The sequence below is a fragment of the Venturia canescens genome, chromosome 2 (assembly GCF_019457755.1).
Source record: "Venturia canescens isolate UGA chromosome 2, ASM1945775v1, whole genome shotgun sequence".
In the NCBI taxonomy this organism is placed as follows: domain Eukaryota; kingdom Metazoa; phylum Arthropoda; class Insecta; order Hymenoptera; family Ichneumonidae; genus Venturia; species Venturia canescens.
The window spans coordinates 7,247,384-7,265,684 of NC_057422.1; the positions used below are offsets into that span (position 1 = coordinate 7,247,384).

Genomic DNA, 18,301 nt, shown 5'->3' on the forward strand with positions numbered 1-18,301 from the left:
ATGACGCCGATGGCTGTGGGAGAGGGAGCTCAGATATATTTTCCTACAGCAAGGTTACTCATAAATATATACGTATAGAAAGTATCCTTGATAAGAAATGAGCCCTCGGCACCCGCGAGCCCAGCACTCCGGGTTACGAGAAGCACGAGAAAGACAGCTCGATCCAGGGGAGAACGGAAGTATGGCGATATTCGGATCCTTTTCCTTCTTCCCCCATTTATTCAATGTATAACGACAATACCCGCGCGTGAATTATGCCGGAATGACTGGATACTTTTAAAGCTAACAGGAAGCCGACATTAGCCGAGACTGCTGGAAGCAGCATTGATACACACGCAGAAAAGCGAACACCTAGCGTCCCTGACACCCAGCGACCATTAATATTACTTACTTACACCAAACTCTCGTAGCCCTACTGTGACTCGATGATGCTGCGCGTTTACCCGCGAGATTATACGATCCCGGAAGTCATTATTTTATTATGATTTTCTTTCGAAATGTATGTCCGTTTGTAGATGTGCGAATGCCTGTGTTGAAGGCTTATTTAGAGCGAAGTGTGAAATCATTTACGACAAAATTCGGAATTTCCTTTGAAAGTTTTCTTGATTTTTTCTTTTCGTATCGAACGTCCTTACCGCGGTTGGATTTTGTTTCCAAGGCTTTTAGGAGTCTAAAAATATTGATTGCGCCCAAGTACTCGGCTTCGCTCGAGCAATCTTTTAGCAACCCCGAAATCTTCGTCGACTTGCTAAAAGTTATTATTAAATCCTAGGGCCTATGACGCTGAGACGTTCAAGTCGAAAATGAGTTTTGCCAATGTTTGTCAGGAATCGAAGGAGACGATGGATGAAATTGAGCTGATTATTGAGCCCGCAATAAGGGGGGAGAGAGAGAAAGAAATAGGCGGAGAAGAAAACGTAGATTGGAGAGATGGAAAGGGAGTGAGGTTTGAAGCGCAGTTGCGTAGGCTAGCGGAGTAGATTCATCGTGATGTCAGTGAACACGAGAACGGGAAGGGCGCGCGTGCTTAATGAATACTCCGGACGGGCGCTCGGAGGATCCTCCTTTCCAAAAAGATTTAATTAACCGAAACACTCTTCTCGAGCTTTCTGGGTCTCGTTGTAATTGTAGAAAATATGGGAACGAGAATATCGCTTGGTCCCTTTTATCTCGGTTACACGATAAATAACACGGCGTCCATCTGCGGGGATTTTCTTCGCGATATCCTTCTCGACCGACACACGTAGAAAGTGGACCGCTCTAGCGGAGGAGGGTGAAGCGACGGAGAACCGAGGATGAAAGCGTTGAGAGTCCAAACGGATTAGCATAAACAAATCATCGGGATTAAAATAGTCGGGACAAAAGCGGGCCAGCTTTGGGAAACCGCGAGAGTTCATTGAGTCGAGGCAAAGCGGTGGGTATGCGAGAGGGAAAGCGGGCGCCTGTAAAATCAAAAGGACAAACAATTAATCTCGGTGCCTGGCGGTGGATTCGTGAATACCGGCAGAGAATCGTAGCGGCCCGATGATTAATCAGAATTTAACGGGGTTAAATAATCTTGAAATGCTTCGGGATATTCCGACCCCCCGATGTAGCAACATCAGTTATAAGCTTCCACGAAACCCGATGGGAAAACAATTTGTATTCGTAAGCTACACATCGCGAGAGGAGGAGCACTTCCGGTGTACTTGAAAGAAAATTCGGTTGGAGCGAACTTATTGGCGAACACCGAAGTATTTGGTCAACTCGGCGAATGTCTCGGGTTCATTTGTCGTTTGGAAGACAGAAGAAGATAGACTCGGAGAGTCGCGATGTGGATAAACAAAAGGTCTACATCAGTGTCAGTCGCAACGCGTCCGATTTCGTCTAGGGCACGTCAGCCATGAATATTCACGGGCGCGGTTCGAACGTCCCTTTTCGCACCCCTATTCCGCATATCGTGCGGCGTCCAGCGTAAACTCAACCCTTTCCCCTCGCTCTCCCCACCAGCCACAATGTTGCTGCTTTCGCTCGATTCCTCTGTACTCTTCCACCTCGTCGTATTTTCAACCCTCGGACACCTCCCCAACAAACGCGGGGCAAACGTTCATCGAATGGCGCAAGCAGCAGTCGCACGCGGTATATAACGGAGAGTCAAAGGCTGAAATCACAATACGCGTTTGTCCGGTTGACGAAGCCGCGTGGGTCGCTAAAAGCAAATAGAGATAGAGAGACGAAGAGGCAAATCGAGTGAGGGGCCAAATCACCCGATGCATGTAGCAAGTGAGAGAGGGTTCGACGACGTTTCAATATATAAATATATGCGAATCTACATCAGTAGATACGTATATACGCTGTTAGGAGAGTATCGCAATAGCCAGTGGCCAAGTGGTCATTGCCTTTGAATTGGAAATTACGTTTCCAACCAGCCAAGTGTCGATTCCCTTTCTTTTTCGGTCAAACCCTTTTCATTTTTCTCCCTCTCTCTTTCAGACTCTCTCGATCGCCGTCACAGCCGTGCACTCGTATTTCCGACCCTCCGCATTAACGCGTCCAATTCTCTGCTGGCACCTTATCGGAATTGCATTCCCACTCTCGTTTGCGCTTTCTTCTCTCAGTGAACTCTCATTTTACGAGCCCTCCTTCATGTTTATATTCGATTGTTGTTTAGCGCACGAGTCCGTGGATATTGAACAGTCATTCGCAGACTTCCAAGCGATGAGAGCTGCCAGTTTTTAAACTCGCGAATAAGGTCAGCGAGATGAAATTTTCATTCTGTCCAACATCATTCGTTGCCTGGGTTCTACAGCAGGAGCATGAGTTTGCAACCGGCAAAAGTTTGATTGCAATAAAAAATACATTGCGCCAGTGACCCTCGGCCAATGAGCTTCGATTTTTGCCAAGCCTGCTGCCATGCACCAGGGACAATGAAGCTCCGCTCGGAAATTCGGATCAACGGAGCTTTGGCCGTGGTTCAACGTTGAAAGAATTCTCGAAAGAGGTTCCGATCGTAACGAGTTTAGGAGGCATTCGCTTGCGAATGTAGAAGAGACGACGAGAGGTCGAAACGGGGGAGGGTTCGGGAGAGATTCGAATGATTTAATCCCCGAATGATGGACGGGCCCGTCGCGACGATGATCTGCGTCCCGTGAAGTGACAAGTGGTTAGGATCACAGGGTAACCTCGTGGCTGGCTCGGTGATGCCGCGGGGGGATCACGACTCGGAGTATACCCGCCGAATTGCCTCCAGCTATCCTAGCATGGGGAGGACACGTTGGAAAGCAGGCTGGTGTTAGTTTCCAGTAACGCTAGCATCGCCGGTGGGTCACAGGGAGCAACAGAGGAGGCCATCGTGAGTGAGGAAGAGAAAGAGAGAGAGAGAGGAATGGAGAAAGCTTCGCGTGTGTGAGGACTGTATACAAGGGGGTTTGGGCGACATCAGAGAGAGGCTTCGAAACACAGCGGAGGCTGCGGACGATATAGATCGCGAGATAGCGAGGACGAACGGTACAAATCATGTTGGCATTACCGCGTCAAGCGAGCGCGCTGGGTTGACTCAACCCGTCGGACCACCGGAAACTCTCGATGTTGACGGTAATACTGATTTATCGGAAGTGCAATACACGATGGACAAACGCATACAAAAGCCGCCCGCTGCGTGTTTCCGAGATGCGTTGCTCTCTCTCTCTCTCTCTCTCTCTCTCTCTCTCTCTCTCTCTCTCTCTCTCTCTCTCTCTCTCTCTCTCTCTCTCTCGTTGCATCGAAAACTCACTCTCTCCGTACGAGCGTTTTATTTTGCTACACTCGAGCATTCCCACATCCATGAAAATTTATGTATATATATTAGAACCGCTTGAAACTCCCCGGGATACTACCAATTTTTCGGCTAATTGGGAATTATGATCGAACTGCCGGTGCGGAGCTTTATACCTCCGCATATATACGACCGATAAACGATAGTGGGCTCCACTCGAAAATTCGGGGCGATTCCGTAGCATGTGACACTGTATTTTAACACGGTTCGCCTGTCAAACATTGCCGAATTATCGGAATCACCTCGTCGGGCTTGACGCTCTGATGAAACTCCGAATTATCAAGAGTTACTTTATAAACAGCCGGCGTTAAACCAGCCGTAAGTTTTACCGACGATTCTTCGCATCGTTTTGCCTAATATTACGCTTATTTTTAATTCATGCTGTTTCACTTCTGCTTACCTTTCAAGGTGCTTTACGATGTCCTCGTAGGCTGCTCGGCAGTTTTCCCATACGTGTCCCGATCTGCGAACACGAAAAATGCAAAGATGCTTGAAAATCGGCGCTGCATCGCTGGTTATAGGGACGGAGATGTCTCAGAGGAAAAGCCTGATGAACTTTCTTGAAACTCTCTTTTCGAAAATCCACGTAAACAGTCTTGCAACTTAAGAGACGGCGTTATTTGATATTTTAAGTCCACATGGACCGTTACAAGATTTGCTCTCGCGTGCCATGTCTCTCCAATCAATCGACAGGATTGAAGGGAAGCTTTGAAGTAGTTGATTAAGAAAAAGCGGTGAAAATAAAAACCCACGGAGCTCCGGATCTCCCGGATGAAGTCGCAAATTAATCAGCATCAAAAAATTGTACAGCCATTTAGCAAAGCTCGGTTAAAAGTCCTTGGCAGGAATGATTATCGGCGGGGGAGCATTTCTTTTCCGAAGGGTGGAAATAAGCGCGAGAGCATCGGGCCCGGGAGTATTTATTTAGTGGAAAATGGACGGGCGGAGTATCCTTTTCGGACGTTGGGGTCGATCCGGAGACGAGAGAGTGATGAAAAGATGCGAAAGCAAGCCGAGCGTGTAGAAGATCGTAGTTATAAATTCGATAAAGAAAAAGAGAGAGAGTGAATCAGCCGAGAGAGCAGCGAGGTCAGAGGTGACGCACAGAGAGGATGTTGGGGATGCTGGAACATCCTGGGACACATAAGAGGAAAACAGGCAAGTAGGAAAGATGGGGTTGCGTTGAATTAATCATATTCCGGTGTTTGTCGTCGCGCCCAACCCCCCGCCTCCCCAGACGTAATCCGTCTTACCTCCCGATTCCTCGCTCCTTCTCTTTCTCTCACTCGCTCTCTCACCCTTAGGACGCTCCTCTCTGGGCTAGATAGATTTGCATTTTAATTAAAAGCAAAGCGCTGAAATCATAATGCGGAACGTGCGGTGACGCCTTCTGATCGTTATTAACGTTAGGCACATGGGATATAGTGTATATAAACATCAAATAGATGCGTGATGGATCCCACGACCCTTTTCCGTACGTCTCTGACGGAATCATCCCTCTTCCCGCACCCAATTCATCTCGTATCAATCGACGTTATAATTTTATTCACGATAGAGAAACGTGACCCAGTTTCTTTGCGTATTGCAAGCTCCGAGGGTATCGGCTACGTGATATTTCTATGTCTGCATGATTGGAAATAATGTTTTATCGAGAATCAACAGAGTGGTGGGTATTTTTTGAAACTTTTCGAAAGAAAGAAGGGAACCGAGGGTGTCTGGGAGAATCTGGGACCAAATTGTCGTGTCTCGACCTCCGAAAAAATCTTGCTAACGTCCGACGTACAAAAAAATCCGTGTGAAAATGCGAATGCGGGCGAGAACGATCGTTTCTGCTTTCCCCTGCCGCGTTCAGGATGCATGTATACTTTGGCCTTTTTACGAGGTTTCGCCAGTTGCGACCCTTAGCCCTGCAGGTCGATAAGGTCTCCACGTTTTGTGTAATCTAATACGAGTAACGAACCAGGAGCGAGAAACTCGCGTTAAGGAAACAAACTTAACCGGTGAAAGTAGCAGGATGAGCGAGTCAAGTCAGTCCGAAGAAGAGAGAGAAAGGGAGAGAGAAGAAGCAGCGCTGATGACGTAGACAGAGAGACAGAGCGCAGAAGGAGAATAAGACGAAGCAGCAAAGAGAAAGATCAAGCAGTGTCGAGACCCCTCGGATTTCCACGGCTTCGCTCGTCTTTTCAAATCCTCTTAAAGTTGTATTCTTTTGGCCTCGTCTCCCTACCAACTAAAGACTACGACGACGACGTTCACCCTTCGCTTACAAGACGCTGTTACAGAGCGCCCACTTCGCCCCTCTCTCTCTCTCTCTCTCTCTCTCTCTTTTATTTTCACTCGCGCCCTCTCACTTTCTCTCTGTTTCTCATTCTCCGTCATCCAAGACAGTGACTTGCTCACGAGATACTGCATAACTGATAAATAAATAAATCCAATTTTCTATTCTCTTGAGAAGCTAATGCGACTATTTCTGCATACCCTGCGCAATACGTTATCGAATAATTAGCAAGGTCGGTTCACCCATCTCATCGTTGGGCGAGAAAACGTCTCGATCGTGGCGAAGCTCTCCAGAAAAACAAAGAATCCAATAAACTTGAAGCTACTGCTAATGGAAGACTTGAGAAAACGCAAATTCGTGTCAACGTTCGTTCGCTGTCGACATTTGCGACGGAAGACTCGAGCTGTTATTGCACACGCCATTTTGAGTTCTCCCGTGTAAGAAACTTCACAAAGCTTTTGAGCGAAATGCTTTCCCGCGTGTAGAATTCTCGAGTCTGTAACTCGCTTTTCTCCCTTATTCTTCGGCGATAGACGCTAAAGAGCCCCTGAGTTAATGAAAATGTTTCCCGCTGCGTCAGAGGCCCCGACATTTACTCATTTCCGCGATATATCATTAGCTTCTCCCCATTCCTTCGTTGGCATCGTCGGTACGCCGTTCCTCAACTGAATGTAGCACATTTTAAGTCGCCGAAAATCTTACCAAGGCCCGCCTAAACTTTTCAAGGAAATCCGGCACGAAAACATTTTCAATCGCATATTGAATGCTGCGATTGGTATTCAACGGGAATTTGAAATATTTTTTTAAAGCGATTTTAATGTTTTTTTTTTTTCATATAAGTTGATTGATTGATTTATAATTCGAAAAAGCAAAAACTTTCATACTAATTTATCTTCGGGTGGGGTTCAATATGTCGAATAACTGAATTGTAGAACGGTCGATATTTCGAAATTTTTAAAGTTGTGATATCAGTTTGAAGAAAAATAAATAATTCGAAATTCTTATTCCCGATCGACTATTCAGCAGATTGCGCGTTTAATCAAAAATTCTTTCTTTGAATTCATATTCACCCGAAAATATATATTTCAATAGTTTTCATTTCGAATGCAATTTTAACAGACCATCCGAATGTCAAAAGTTCATATTTTCGAATTCAAAATGGAGAGTAATTGTTTTACAGACAGACCAGAATATAGAGTAGCAAAAAATCGAAAGTGAATTTTTGGAGCCTATAAAACTTAGATATGCGGAATAGCGATAGTTCGAAAAGGCGAAAGTCAAAATGGCGATGTTTAAAATTGGAGATCACCGGTCTGAGTAAGTGAGTGAGTGAGACGCGTGTATTTGGAGCTCCGCTGCATTTCTTTATTTTGATCGATCGACTTTCTAACGTTTCGCTATTTTGACCGTTCAACTTTTTGGTGTTTCAGTATTTCAACCTGAGTAATATTTGGTCTTTCGTTATTATATTTTCAAAATTGTGAATTTTCACAGTATCGCTGACTGTATTAATTTATGAATCGAAAGAGTGATAGTCGAATTTTCGAAAAAACGATATTTTAATCATCGTCCTATGGGCGATTGTTACATTTTATTTTCGATGTAAACGTTCTTCGAACCCTGTAGTTTCTGCTTTATTTATTTTCGGCATTCAAAGCTCTGGTCGAATCTATCCGTCTCCATATTATCATTCGAAGTTTATAAATTCGAGATTTTAGCTGTTCGAAATTTTAGTCATTCCAACATTTGATCCCCACCCTTTATCTTCGTCTTTCAAAATGTAATATAAAAAATTTCAACTAACCTCGCAAGAGCCTCCATGTTCATGTTTGGATTGACTTTGAGGCCTTGTTCGACCCGTGCTTGAACCTGAGCTTGCAGATGATGTGGCAGGCTAGCCGGTGAAAGTATCGCCGTGTGTCCAGCTCCAGGATGACCACCGAGTTGCATATACTGCATGTGACTCAGATGGGTCGGTGGTTGATTGTAACCGTTGGCGAGGAGGGGCGATTTCTCCATTCGTGCGACATCTGGAAAATCATGGAGAACGAAACATGAGAATGTGAGGAGGCTAATGAGAGAGGAATGCTATTATTGAGTACACGAAGTTGAAGAATTCGATTATTGAACAGAGCCAATGAGAATGTGAGGAACTCATCAGTTGAGGGTAATTTCGTCAATGGTTCAAATGGATCGGTGCAGAAATTTCTTTAGAGGGAGACTTTCCGGAGACTTGATGGATCACCATAGAGCAGCGACCTTGGTTTAGCCAAATATCAATAACGACTTTGGCGTCCTCAGTGGACCAGCTCGTGGCATAATCCCTTAGCCCTGATTTGCTTGGACTGTCGATGTTTGCCGAGCGACTTAACAGAAGCGTCAGGGTTCCAGATCCTCGCGAGATATTCCGGGGGCATCAAATGTCCGCGGTAATTCGCGTACGTAACACGATGATGAATGATGCTCGGGCTGCTGGCAGAAGTTGCGGCGAATGTTCGCGCAGTGCCAAAAATAAGGATAAAATAATAAAATTTTCTCCAAATCGTTCGAACTGGAAAGATCGGTTAGTGGAGGAACGGGGACGAAAATAACGTCGCCGGCACGATAATGCATGCCAAGTCACGTCGATTCTTCTGAGCGCGAATCCCGGCGTTTTCCGCGCGGATGAGACACCCACCAACGATATCCACTGGAGTGAGGCTGGTCGTTTGTTATGCGAACGCCTCGCGTGTGCGACTGATAAGTCCTCCTGTTCCCCCTCGTCGCGGTTTGGTTACGTGCGCGTCATCGATGGGGGTGAATTTTCCATGCATAGAGGAGAGAGCAGCGGCTTGCCGCTTCGATTCACCCCCCTCGATCTCACATCCAAATCCGTCTTTCATCTCTCCTCTGTTCGCGCTCCTCTTAAATGTTCTCTCGATTTCTTTTTCCCTTCTTTCCTCTCTCCCTCTCTCTTCGTCATACCTCTCGTTTGTTTCTAAATATACACGCGTAATACAAGAATGTGCGTATACATGCGCACACACGAACCGATAAAATATGAATTCTGTGTATTTCCGCGCGCGCGCGCGCGCGGGATTCTCGTGAATACAAATGAGTTTGCAAATACGCGGTTCGGTAAACTCTCGGATAGAGGGAAGCCTCTATCCCTTTTCCGTTCGAGAGGTGAAATTGGCGGGTCCGCTTTTAATAACGCATCTCCTGGCGATATTCACATGTGTACACTGCTATGAGCCCGCGCGTTATTGTATTCACGGATATAAAAGTGTGTGCGTCGAGCGGACTCATCGCCGCGGAGTCATCGGTTCGTTCGACTCTCGCGCGGCTACACACTTCATTCTCGTTTCGCGGTCTCCACACATTTCCACTTTGTATGTATAACATCGAGGACCGAGAGCGCCCGGAGAACGGAACAGAGACAGATATCTCGACGCGTCCAACAGTGAAACAGGCGAACACCTTTCCTCGTCTCTACTTTACTGCACACTCTTTACCATCGATCCTGGGCCCTCGCACCGCGCTCTCGAAGAGAAGGAGAGAAGGCGCGTGTTCACGCGATCAGCCCGCGTCCGCACCCTGACCACCACACACTAACCGCGCATCACGCGGCGCGACTAGGCATCGAGAAACTTGGCCAGCATGAGCTGCATCCTACAAATTATAACCGGAGAGTCCGCTTCACTTTATCTCATTTGAAAGTCTCGCTCCGAGTGTGGCGACATGCCCATTTTATTCGCTGTTTTTATTTATTCTTCCTTCTTCATAATTCCAAAGAGTTGGAATTATGAAGAATTATGTAGACTCGGAATCGTGGAATTTTGGATTTCAGAGTAATTCGTTTCTAGGGCAGGATGATCCGGTGCGACGTTCTGAGTGCAGTTGGAAAATAATATTTCGAACAACAGACTTGCCTCGGAGTAAAATGAACGACGAGAAACAAACCGAGTCGCTCAACTGTGCAGGACCGAGTGCTGAAGCGTATTGGGACCCGGAGAAAAGGGAGGGGGGAAGGACAAAAATTGTATTTGGTGATGGTAAGATTCAAAGATGCGATGGATGGATAAAGAAAGCCAGAGCGAAAGAGGGAGAAAGGGAGAAAGAGTGTGTGCCTATTCATTACAAATTATCTAAATGGCAGTGATTTTAGTGGACCGGCTGGCCGTTTGACGAGTAAGTGGTGGGTTCGTGGATCCTCGGTCGTTGGCAGCGATCGCCATTCACCTGGCAACTTAAAACCCGCTCATCATGACATATCGTGCAATACCCGAAAGCAGATTTATCCCCGTTGGGAACCACTGCTCAGATTGTTCAGGGGCCCCCCTATGACCGGCCCTAAAATTGGACTTATTACAACTTATAGAGCGCGATTTGAACGCTCCGCTCAATAACATACATTATCCCCAATCCATATGATTTAATGAAATCCCTCTAAACTCTCCACTTAGCCTCGGTCCTTCTCGCGCCCGTACTCTTCCCTTGTCTCTCAGTGCTTCGATACGTACGTATACCGATACAGTTGCTCTATAAGAGCAATACACGTGTATCGTTGCAGATGATGTTAGCGCACAGCATCCTCTTCGTCGTCGTTGTGAACCTCACTGTCTGGGACTAACTCGAATGCACAGATCGAGCGTCACGTTTCTAGCTTTGATTGGTGTCATGCTGCACATGAGGAATATCAGGTTTCAGGTTTTCATGGTTATCGAACTGCGACTTGAACCTAAATTCAGTTTTACGACAGGACTGTGATCCACGGAGCCAAAAAACCCTCGGAGGAAAAGATTCTTCAGTTCCCAATATTTTCTTCTCCAAAGCCTCCGGGTTTCTTCAAACATGATCGTGGATGCCGAGAAAACAAGACCACAGAGAAAGGCTTCGAGTAGGCATACGCGAGGGACGATAAAACACAATTTGAGCTTAAAGACTCGTACTTTTGTAACCTCCCCCGAATGAAAGAATAACAGAGACGAGAGAGAGAGAGAGAGAGAAATAAGCATCAAAAGGACCATATAGCTGTTGGTGCAGTGGATCACCCGGTCCTCCGGATGAACCGGCACCCGGCCTGCCCTCCGTTGCCCCCCGCTCGCGAGCTGATGAGGTGACAACCCATAATTATACAGACCGCTTTCTGTCTGGCCTGACTCTTCTGCAGTGGCATGTGGAGAGACCTCGCTGGATAGTTATGCCGGCAAGATCCGCGGACCCTCCACCAACGTCCAACAGTCCTCACTCACATAGAGACGCCTTTCGCTCCGTCCTTCCCTCTCGCGAGCTTCTTTCGGCTCGCTTCTTCTTCGCGACTCTTCATTCTCTCCGTCTCACTGCGGCCCCCCTTCCCTTAATACTTATGCACCGGTACATTTCATCCGCTAACACCAGTCAGTTTCGAAGCTCGTGCGCACAACAAGAGATGACTCTCGACGCTACTTCATCCTCCACGCCGTTCCTTCATTTGCCCTCAACCAGTGTTAATTACAAAATGCAAGAACATTAATCGCCGTTTGAAATGAGATGGAAATACTCTCTCGCGGCCTAACCCTCGTGATCTCTGCATACCGCTCTGACCCGCTGTCGGAATCATTAATCATCGAATCACCCAAAACGAACTCAAAACGCATTTCCAAATGATGCGTATCCAGTGTGATGACTTTCAAGATTCTTTCGTTTTAATCAAAATGCGCCGCACTGACGTTTTGGTGTACTTGTACATTCCGTGACGAAAATCACTCGTTCGTATTTACTGTACGAAAACAACGCGCAGAAACAACCGACAGGATCGAGCCGAGATGTCTACGAAACGAGAAAAGACAAATGGCTGCGAATATTTTCGCAGTTTCCTCCCAACTCGAACGCACCGAATCTCCACCGCCAGCTGTAACTCACGAGTTCTGCTTCACGGGTTTTTCTGTGCTGATACCGAAGCTACAGTAGCGAGCAACACAACCGGAATAAGACTGACGCGGGATTAAATTTTTTCACGTGATTGCCTTTCGGTAAACAAAAGGAAGAAGGGCGAGAGCGGAGAGGACGGTAAATTAGGCACGGCGACGACAGGGGGGTAAGGTCGAGAGACGAGTGAAATTATTTGGAAAATCTAGCCCTTTGTTCGGCGAATGCCTTGGGCCGTGGTATTGTTCTTACCGATCGCGGAGGATACACCGAATTACACCGGTGGTATGCGCGCGCGATACAGCCCAGATATATGCGGAGCCTCAGCAAACGAGTAGTTCCCCCGGAGCATCCCTGCTCGGTAAATATTCCCCGGGCACATACGCGTATTCATATTTGCACGTGTGGGGACAGGACACGTGTGTATTTTAGCATGAACGCAGAGGTTCCGTGAACGAATGTTTCTGCGACGGTTCAAGGGCCGGGTCTAGTTGAATCTTTGTGCGGAATTTCCAAGTACAGATACTTTGGAATTGATATAGGAATCGAGTGAAAGCCAAAATGTTGGGAATGGCGTTGAATTTGTAAGGAAAAAACCCGCAGAGGTTTCCGCACGCCTGGAGATATCGACGTTTCCGACGGACGAGACGATCGAAGCAGGGGTCCAGAGATGAATCAGTATCCGAGGATCGAGCGAGCCCCGCGTAGCGCACGATGTACGTACGATATGCATACAAACGGAATACGCGAGCGCGAGCGCAGCCTCAAAACTGCACGTGTGAGTATTGGTAACGCACGAAGAGAGTTGGCGGTGTACGTAGACGGGGAAACACACAGTTTCGTGCGCGCGAGGAATCCGGTTTTTCAAGTAATCGAGTAGGCCTCCGATGAGAAGGAGGAGGAGGAGGAGAGACCTCGGACGAAGAGAACAGCAGCAGGAGCAGCGGCAGCAGAAGCGGCATCAACGGCTGCAGGCTTCTTGCTAAAAAGGATAGAAAAAGGGAGAGAAAGAGAGAGGGAGAGAACTAGCGACTCGACGAGAGCAAGGTATCGAACGGTCGAGCGAACACCTCACCCATTGCCGGATCGGTTGTTCGGGCGATAGGTACGCAGGCAAGAGGGAAGGTAGGAAGAGAGCCGGTGCCTTGGGCTCGCTCTTTCTTCCACGCTCTTCTGCTCTTTCAGCCAGTAGTAGTTTCGCTCGCTGTCTGTCCTCCTCCGGCTTTTCTTCCTGCTTCTTTTTCATCTTCGCGATTTCTTCGTCAGCCGTCCCTCCCGAGTTCTCTCCTCCCGCAGCATCTCCCACTCTGGGAGGATATGCAAGAAGAAGAAGAAGAAGAAGAGGAGGATGAGGCGTATTGAAGTATTGAGACATAGGTACGTTACGGGCGATAAATAGACGGAAAGCCGGCGAATAAGCGGGAGGAGAGTTGCGAGTGAGTCGAAGGAGCGACCAATCTTCCTCGCTTCGAGCGGTCCTCTATGCCATATAACGACAATATAAAGTATGTGCGGGGTGAGCGAGGGGCTGCGAGTGGACGGTTGAGTTTGCGCTGGCGATTCCTCGCCCTCTTCCACGCACATATTCTCGTCACTTCGAACGCCTCAATCGCTTTCATCGCGTTTAATAAACGCGCCGCAGAAGAACGTATTTGCAGGCATTTTCTTACCTCGTCATTCTCTTTCCTCGGCAGCACTTGTTTCGTAGCATTCCACACTTCGAAAGCTAATCTGCATCGCCGGGCCTGCCGCTCACTCGCACTCCAAATAACGCCACATTACATCGAGATGTGTATGAACTGCGGCTCCACGCTATTTGTTCTTCTCGAAGGCTCTGTGTGTGATGGCGCGAGCGCGGGTCCCTCTCTCGCGCGCGGCTTCGCTAGTCGTTCGAGCATCATCCAAGGGCAGTAAACCGTTTGATATATAGTCGAAGCTTTTTAGAGTTCTGTCAGCCACGCCCACAATCAACCTCAGTATTATTTACACTCCTCGTGCGCGCGCGAATGTTTCTTCTTGTAACTTTCTTTCTCTGTCTCGCTGGTGCTCGACCCCCTTCGCTTCTTCATCTCGCCTAGCCCACACGAAACTTTGTATGTGTGTATACGAATGCATACTCGTCGTTGAACGCCGCAGATTCCTTCGGCTCCATGTTTTTGATTGTACGAGAGCTTGTCTCTGAGACCAGCTTCATAACGTGCTTCTTTCATCATGTTTGCTTCCATTCCAGTTAATTATGTTGGCACCGACGTATGCTTCAATAAACCTTTGACTAACAACCGTGCTATGCCTCATCGTGACACACTCTGAGAATTATTGGTAAACAGGCTAAAACGATTGGATGGAAAACGTTGTCGATGTGTTCTAGATCATCGTTCCATTCCGGCTGGCTCCATTTTTATCTTCTTTCGTTTCTCCAATCATATTCGCCCCGGCCGTATTCAGAGCGGAGGTTGAAGAATACAATTTGGTCGAAAATTACCCTCGCTCAGGCGCTCGTTCCGGTGAATTAACTATTTTCGAGGTCACTACTTGCCCTCTGCGCACGAGGACGAGGAGCACTTTTTATTTGGGGGTCCAGTGGCGCGGGCGTTATCACAAAAGGTGTACCGGCCAGAGCAATGTGGAATGCGCGATGCCCCAAAGAGAGAAAAAAAACCAAATGATTGGGTGAGCAAATTCAACGAAGATACAGATATTTTGTGTTTTCATAACGTATCGCGATCTTCGAGAACCATATTCTTTGGTACAAAACTTTTATAAAAATGATCTCGAACGATCTACACGCGCGTGCGAGTCTGTTTATAGTTATACACATGACGCATAATCGCGGATCTGGACCACGCCCTCAACTCGATAACATCAACGACTCCGAGCTCTAATATTGATACGAATGCATTTTACTGGATTCAATGAATCGATCACGAATGCCTTAAGAAACCGGTTGTTTGTCACAACGTTAACCACTTCTTATTATTATCAATGTTGCCGATAAATATTCCTGGGCTCGACGAATCGATAAAACATGGAAGTCCTCGATCGCTCACTGGAGTAACCGCGCGAAGCATAATTGTCAAAATAGAAGAGAATAACGATCGCAATCCCGTTGAAATTCACAGCAAACTCGAGCTGTCGATGACAACAGAACTTTGCAAGCACTTTTCGTTCTAGCATTCGTCCACGATTATTTCGAATATGAGAAGGCAGACAAAGAAATGAATATAACGAGCTAGAGAAACGGAAGAACGCATATAAAAGTGAATGAAAAAAAAGGAAAAATCGAACTCGATTATCTCGAGAGGAAATCTTTCGCTGCCTCTTGCGCTCGCGTATCAACGGCATAGATCGAAGTCCGTGTCGCCTCCCCCCTCCTCTCCCTTTCTTCCTCTCTCTCTCTCTCTCTCTCTCTCTCTCTCTTTCTGTTACCAACATCATTTTTCCGTACCATCTGCCCGTTCGAAACCCGGCAAATATCTAGTCCAAGTCTCGAGATACATCGCAATAGAGTTTTAAACGTAAACTCTTCCCCGCTCGATGGTCGATACTTTTTCGACATCGGCCCACAACATCGGTTAATCCGGTGCATAAACATTGTATTGTATTTCGCAGGGGATGCTTCCATTATATCATATTTCGTTATTAATATCTTCTGACTGACTGGGCCTCGGCTGCTTGCCAGGAGCAGGTAGGGCACTTTTGTCCATTCGACAGGACGAATACACAAATACAGATATACTAATGTAGATATATCCGCGGGTATAGTCGACGCGACGTGCTGACAGACGGCCCTTACCGGTTCTTTATTTTCTCTCTCGTTCATCTTCTTCCCGACAATACACTATTCTCTTTTTAATAAGTATAAATTCTGTCGAAACAGACACACACACAATGAGTATATCCAGAAATAGAGAGAAGAGCATTTTTTTTAACCCTCGGAAGCATTGAGCTCATTTTTTTCGGATCTTTTTACTAATGTTTTCACTATTTGAGAGATATATTCAGAATTTTCGAGCCAGGAATAATCGATGGTTACTCTCATTCTGGAAGGTCGATAGGAAAAAAGTTAGTAGGGTTTTTTTACTGGATACAATTTTGTATTAAGTAAATAATACATCAAAATGAAGAATGTTTAGTTTTCTTTGATCTTTACAAGGGCATACAATTAGAACGAATGTTCGTTTAAAATCGGACATTTGAAAATTCCGATACTTATAAGGGTGTGCGCGTAAATTGAAATACCACGCTACGTACACGCTACAAGCCCTTCTCTTCATACGTTTATGAAGTTTTTACGGTTGGCAGGTTTATGCCTTTTGATGGCGCCATACGAATCCAACTGTTGAGCGATTTAAAGGCTCTCTTCACTTTCGCATGGCTCAGAATTCCTCTCTCATTTTTCTCCTTCCCCTTCTCCCCCCCTTCCTTTTCTTCCTACTCTTTCTTTCCTCTTTCGTCATATTGTCTCTCTCAGGGCCATCACAAGGATTTGAGCACAGTCCGATATCTAGCACAACTAATAACGCAGACTGCAGAGCAATGGAAAATTTAATGGTTTCAGAGTCGACTTCTGCGTTAGAGTTATCCCAGGGCAGTGTAGCTCTTTTGACCAGCAGTGTTGCATATTACCGCGGTCAAAGCATCTGCGGCCATTGTTTATCGTTTTATGCGGTAATTAAAATAAAGAGCACGTATCCGATGTGAACGCAGCCAGGCTTTTATCTTTCTCTTTTTTCCCTTTATCCCTATCTCACGCTCCCTCTTCTCTCTTTCTATTTCTTCTCTCTCCAGTGCATGAGAACGCGTGTGCGGTCACTCTCAAAAAATTTACTCCGTGCTCGAACTGAAGACTAGGAACCGATCTCCGTTTGCTCGGACGACTTCCGTGCTGAAAAAATATTCCTTTTCCACACAACGAAATCGCCTGGTACCGTTGCCAGCGCATTCCTCCGTTTGTAAATACCGGCGAATGATAATTCGATCCGACTTATTCCTCGATAACTCGATTCTAAATGTCTGTTATTCAACTCTGCCTCACGCACGTACACAAAGACATTCGACTGGGCGTATCATGGATTTTATTTCATTGGAAAAATTATTATTCTTTATTCGTAGGGTAATAACAAAACGCAAAATAACAAAATTCAAATGGATCGGTCGAGTAGATTTCGATTTATACTGTTCACTGATGGACAACTTTTTTCCAAAGTGCCTCTGAGGATTTGCTACCATCGAGTCAATTATTGATGTTCGGGTTTTCAAAATTCTGGAAATATTGTTCGTATATTTTAATATATAATGTCACAATCAATAAAATTGATTTGTCATTACCTGAAGCGTCTAAAAAAATTCTTAAAATTGGGTCTTCTTTCCACCGAATGGACGTTACCTCGTCCTTAATGTGTGAGCACATTTGTGAAGAAATTTCTAAACTTCTGTCGATACAAGAACAAAATTTACCCGTGAATTATGCTTGATCGAAAGCCCGGTCGTTTAAATTATAGTAGATTACTTCAATGGGGCTCAAAATCATGAAAGAGAATGACGATCATTCAACCATAAAAAAGTAACACTCAAAAAAACTATTTGCCACTGACGAATTGGAAAAAAGGTTCGAAAGTGTGACGATCGATTGAATCGTCAACTATAAAAATCCCAAGTTATTTCTGACCAAGTGATACGAGAGTGAGCGATGAGTTTTATACGAAGAGCCGTACCCGTGGAAATAGGGGAATCATTCGGTATCGTGGTCTCGTTAAAAAAAGCCGCGCGTATCCGGATAAACGTCGCAATGTTGCATGTAAACTGTATGTATACATAGGCGGGAGAGGAAAGTGTGTTTTACCGAGGGAATATAAGAGAGTGAGAAATAGGAAATTGAATCTGCCTCACGCCAGATGAAATTACACCTGTCCGTTGGCGCAGCTCGCGCGAACGCGCTCTGCACTCATCTCGCGCGATTCACTCGCGCGTGCGAATGAAAAAACGAAACAAGAGAGCGGGGCTAAAACGTTGGTTGGGGAATCTCCGTGTTCGGGGAGGTTTAATTAGCGACTTTTAATTCACTGAACGCTCGTTCGCTCGTTGGATCTTTTCGGTATTCTTTTTATTTTAAATGTCCCCACCGAAGAGCGATCTCAGTCGCGCCTCTTTTCAACTACCTTCCAAAGTTGTGTCTCAATTAATTTGCAGGAAGGAATTGAGCGGTTTTACACAGTGCGAATGACTGACGAGGAAATGAGCAATGACTATGGAAAACCAACGAACGAAAGAGACGGAATGAGCTCAGGGAACCGGTTCACCAATTGGGATGGGATTTGGTCCAATTTTTTTTCTCCCCACCT

At 46.2% G+C, this 18,301-nt stretch overlaps 1 protein-coding gene across 4 annotated transcripts in view; it reads right to left on the reverse strand.

The window, feature by feature from the left end:
* dac (dachshund) overlaps positions 1–18,301 on the reverse strand; it is a 235,431-nt gene that overhangs the window by 113,367 nt on the left and 103,763 nt on the right. For all 4 annotated transcript variants that reach the window (XM_043411374.1, XM_043411371.1, XM_043411373.1 and 1 more), the window contains exons 3-4: positions 7,876–8,101; positions 4,194–4,256 (exon numbers count right to left, since the gene is read on the reverse strand). In XM_043411374.1, coding sequence (XP_043267309.1) covers positions 4,194–4,256; positions 7,876–8,101 — 289 coding nt within the window. The remainder of the gene's footprint in view (positions 1–4,193; positions 4,257–7,875; positions 8,102–18,301) is intronic.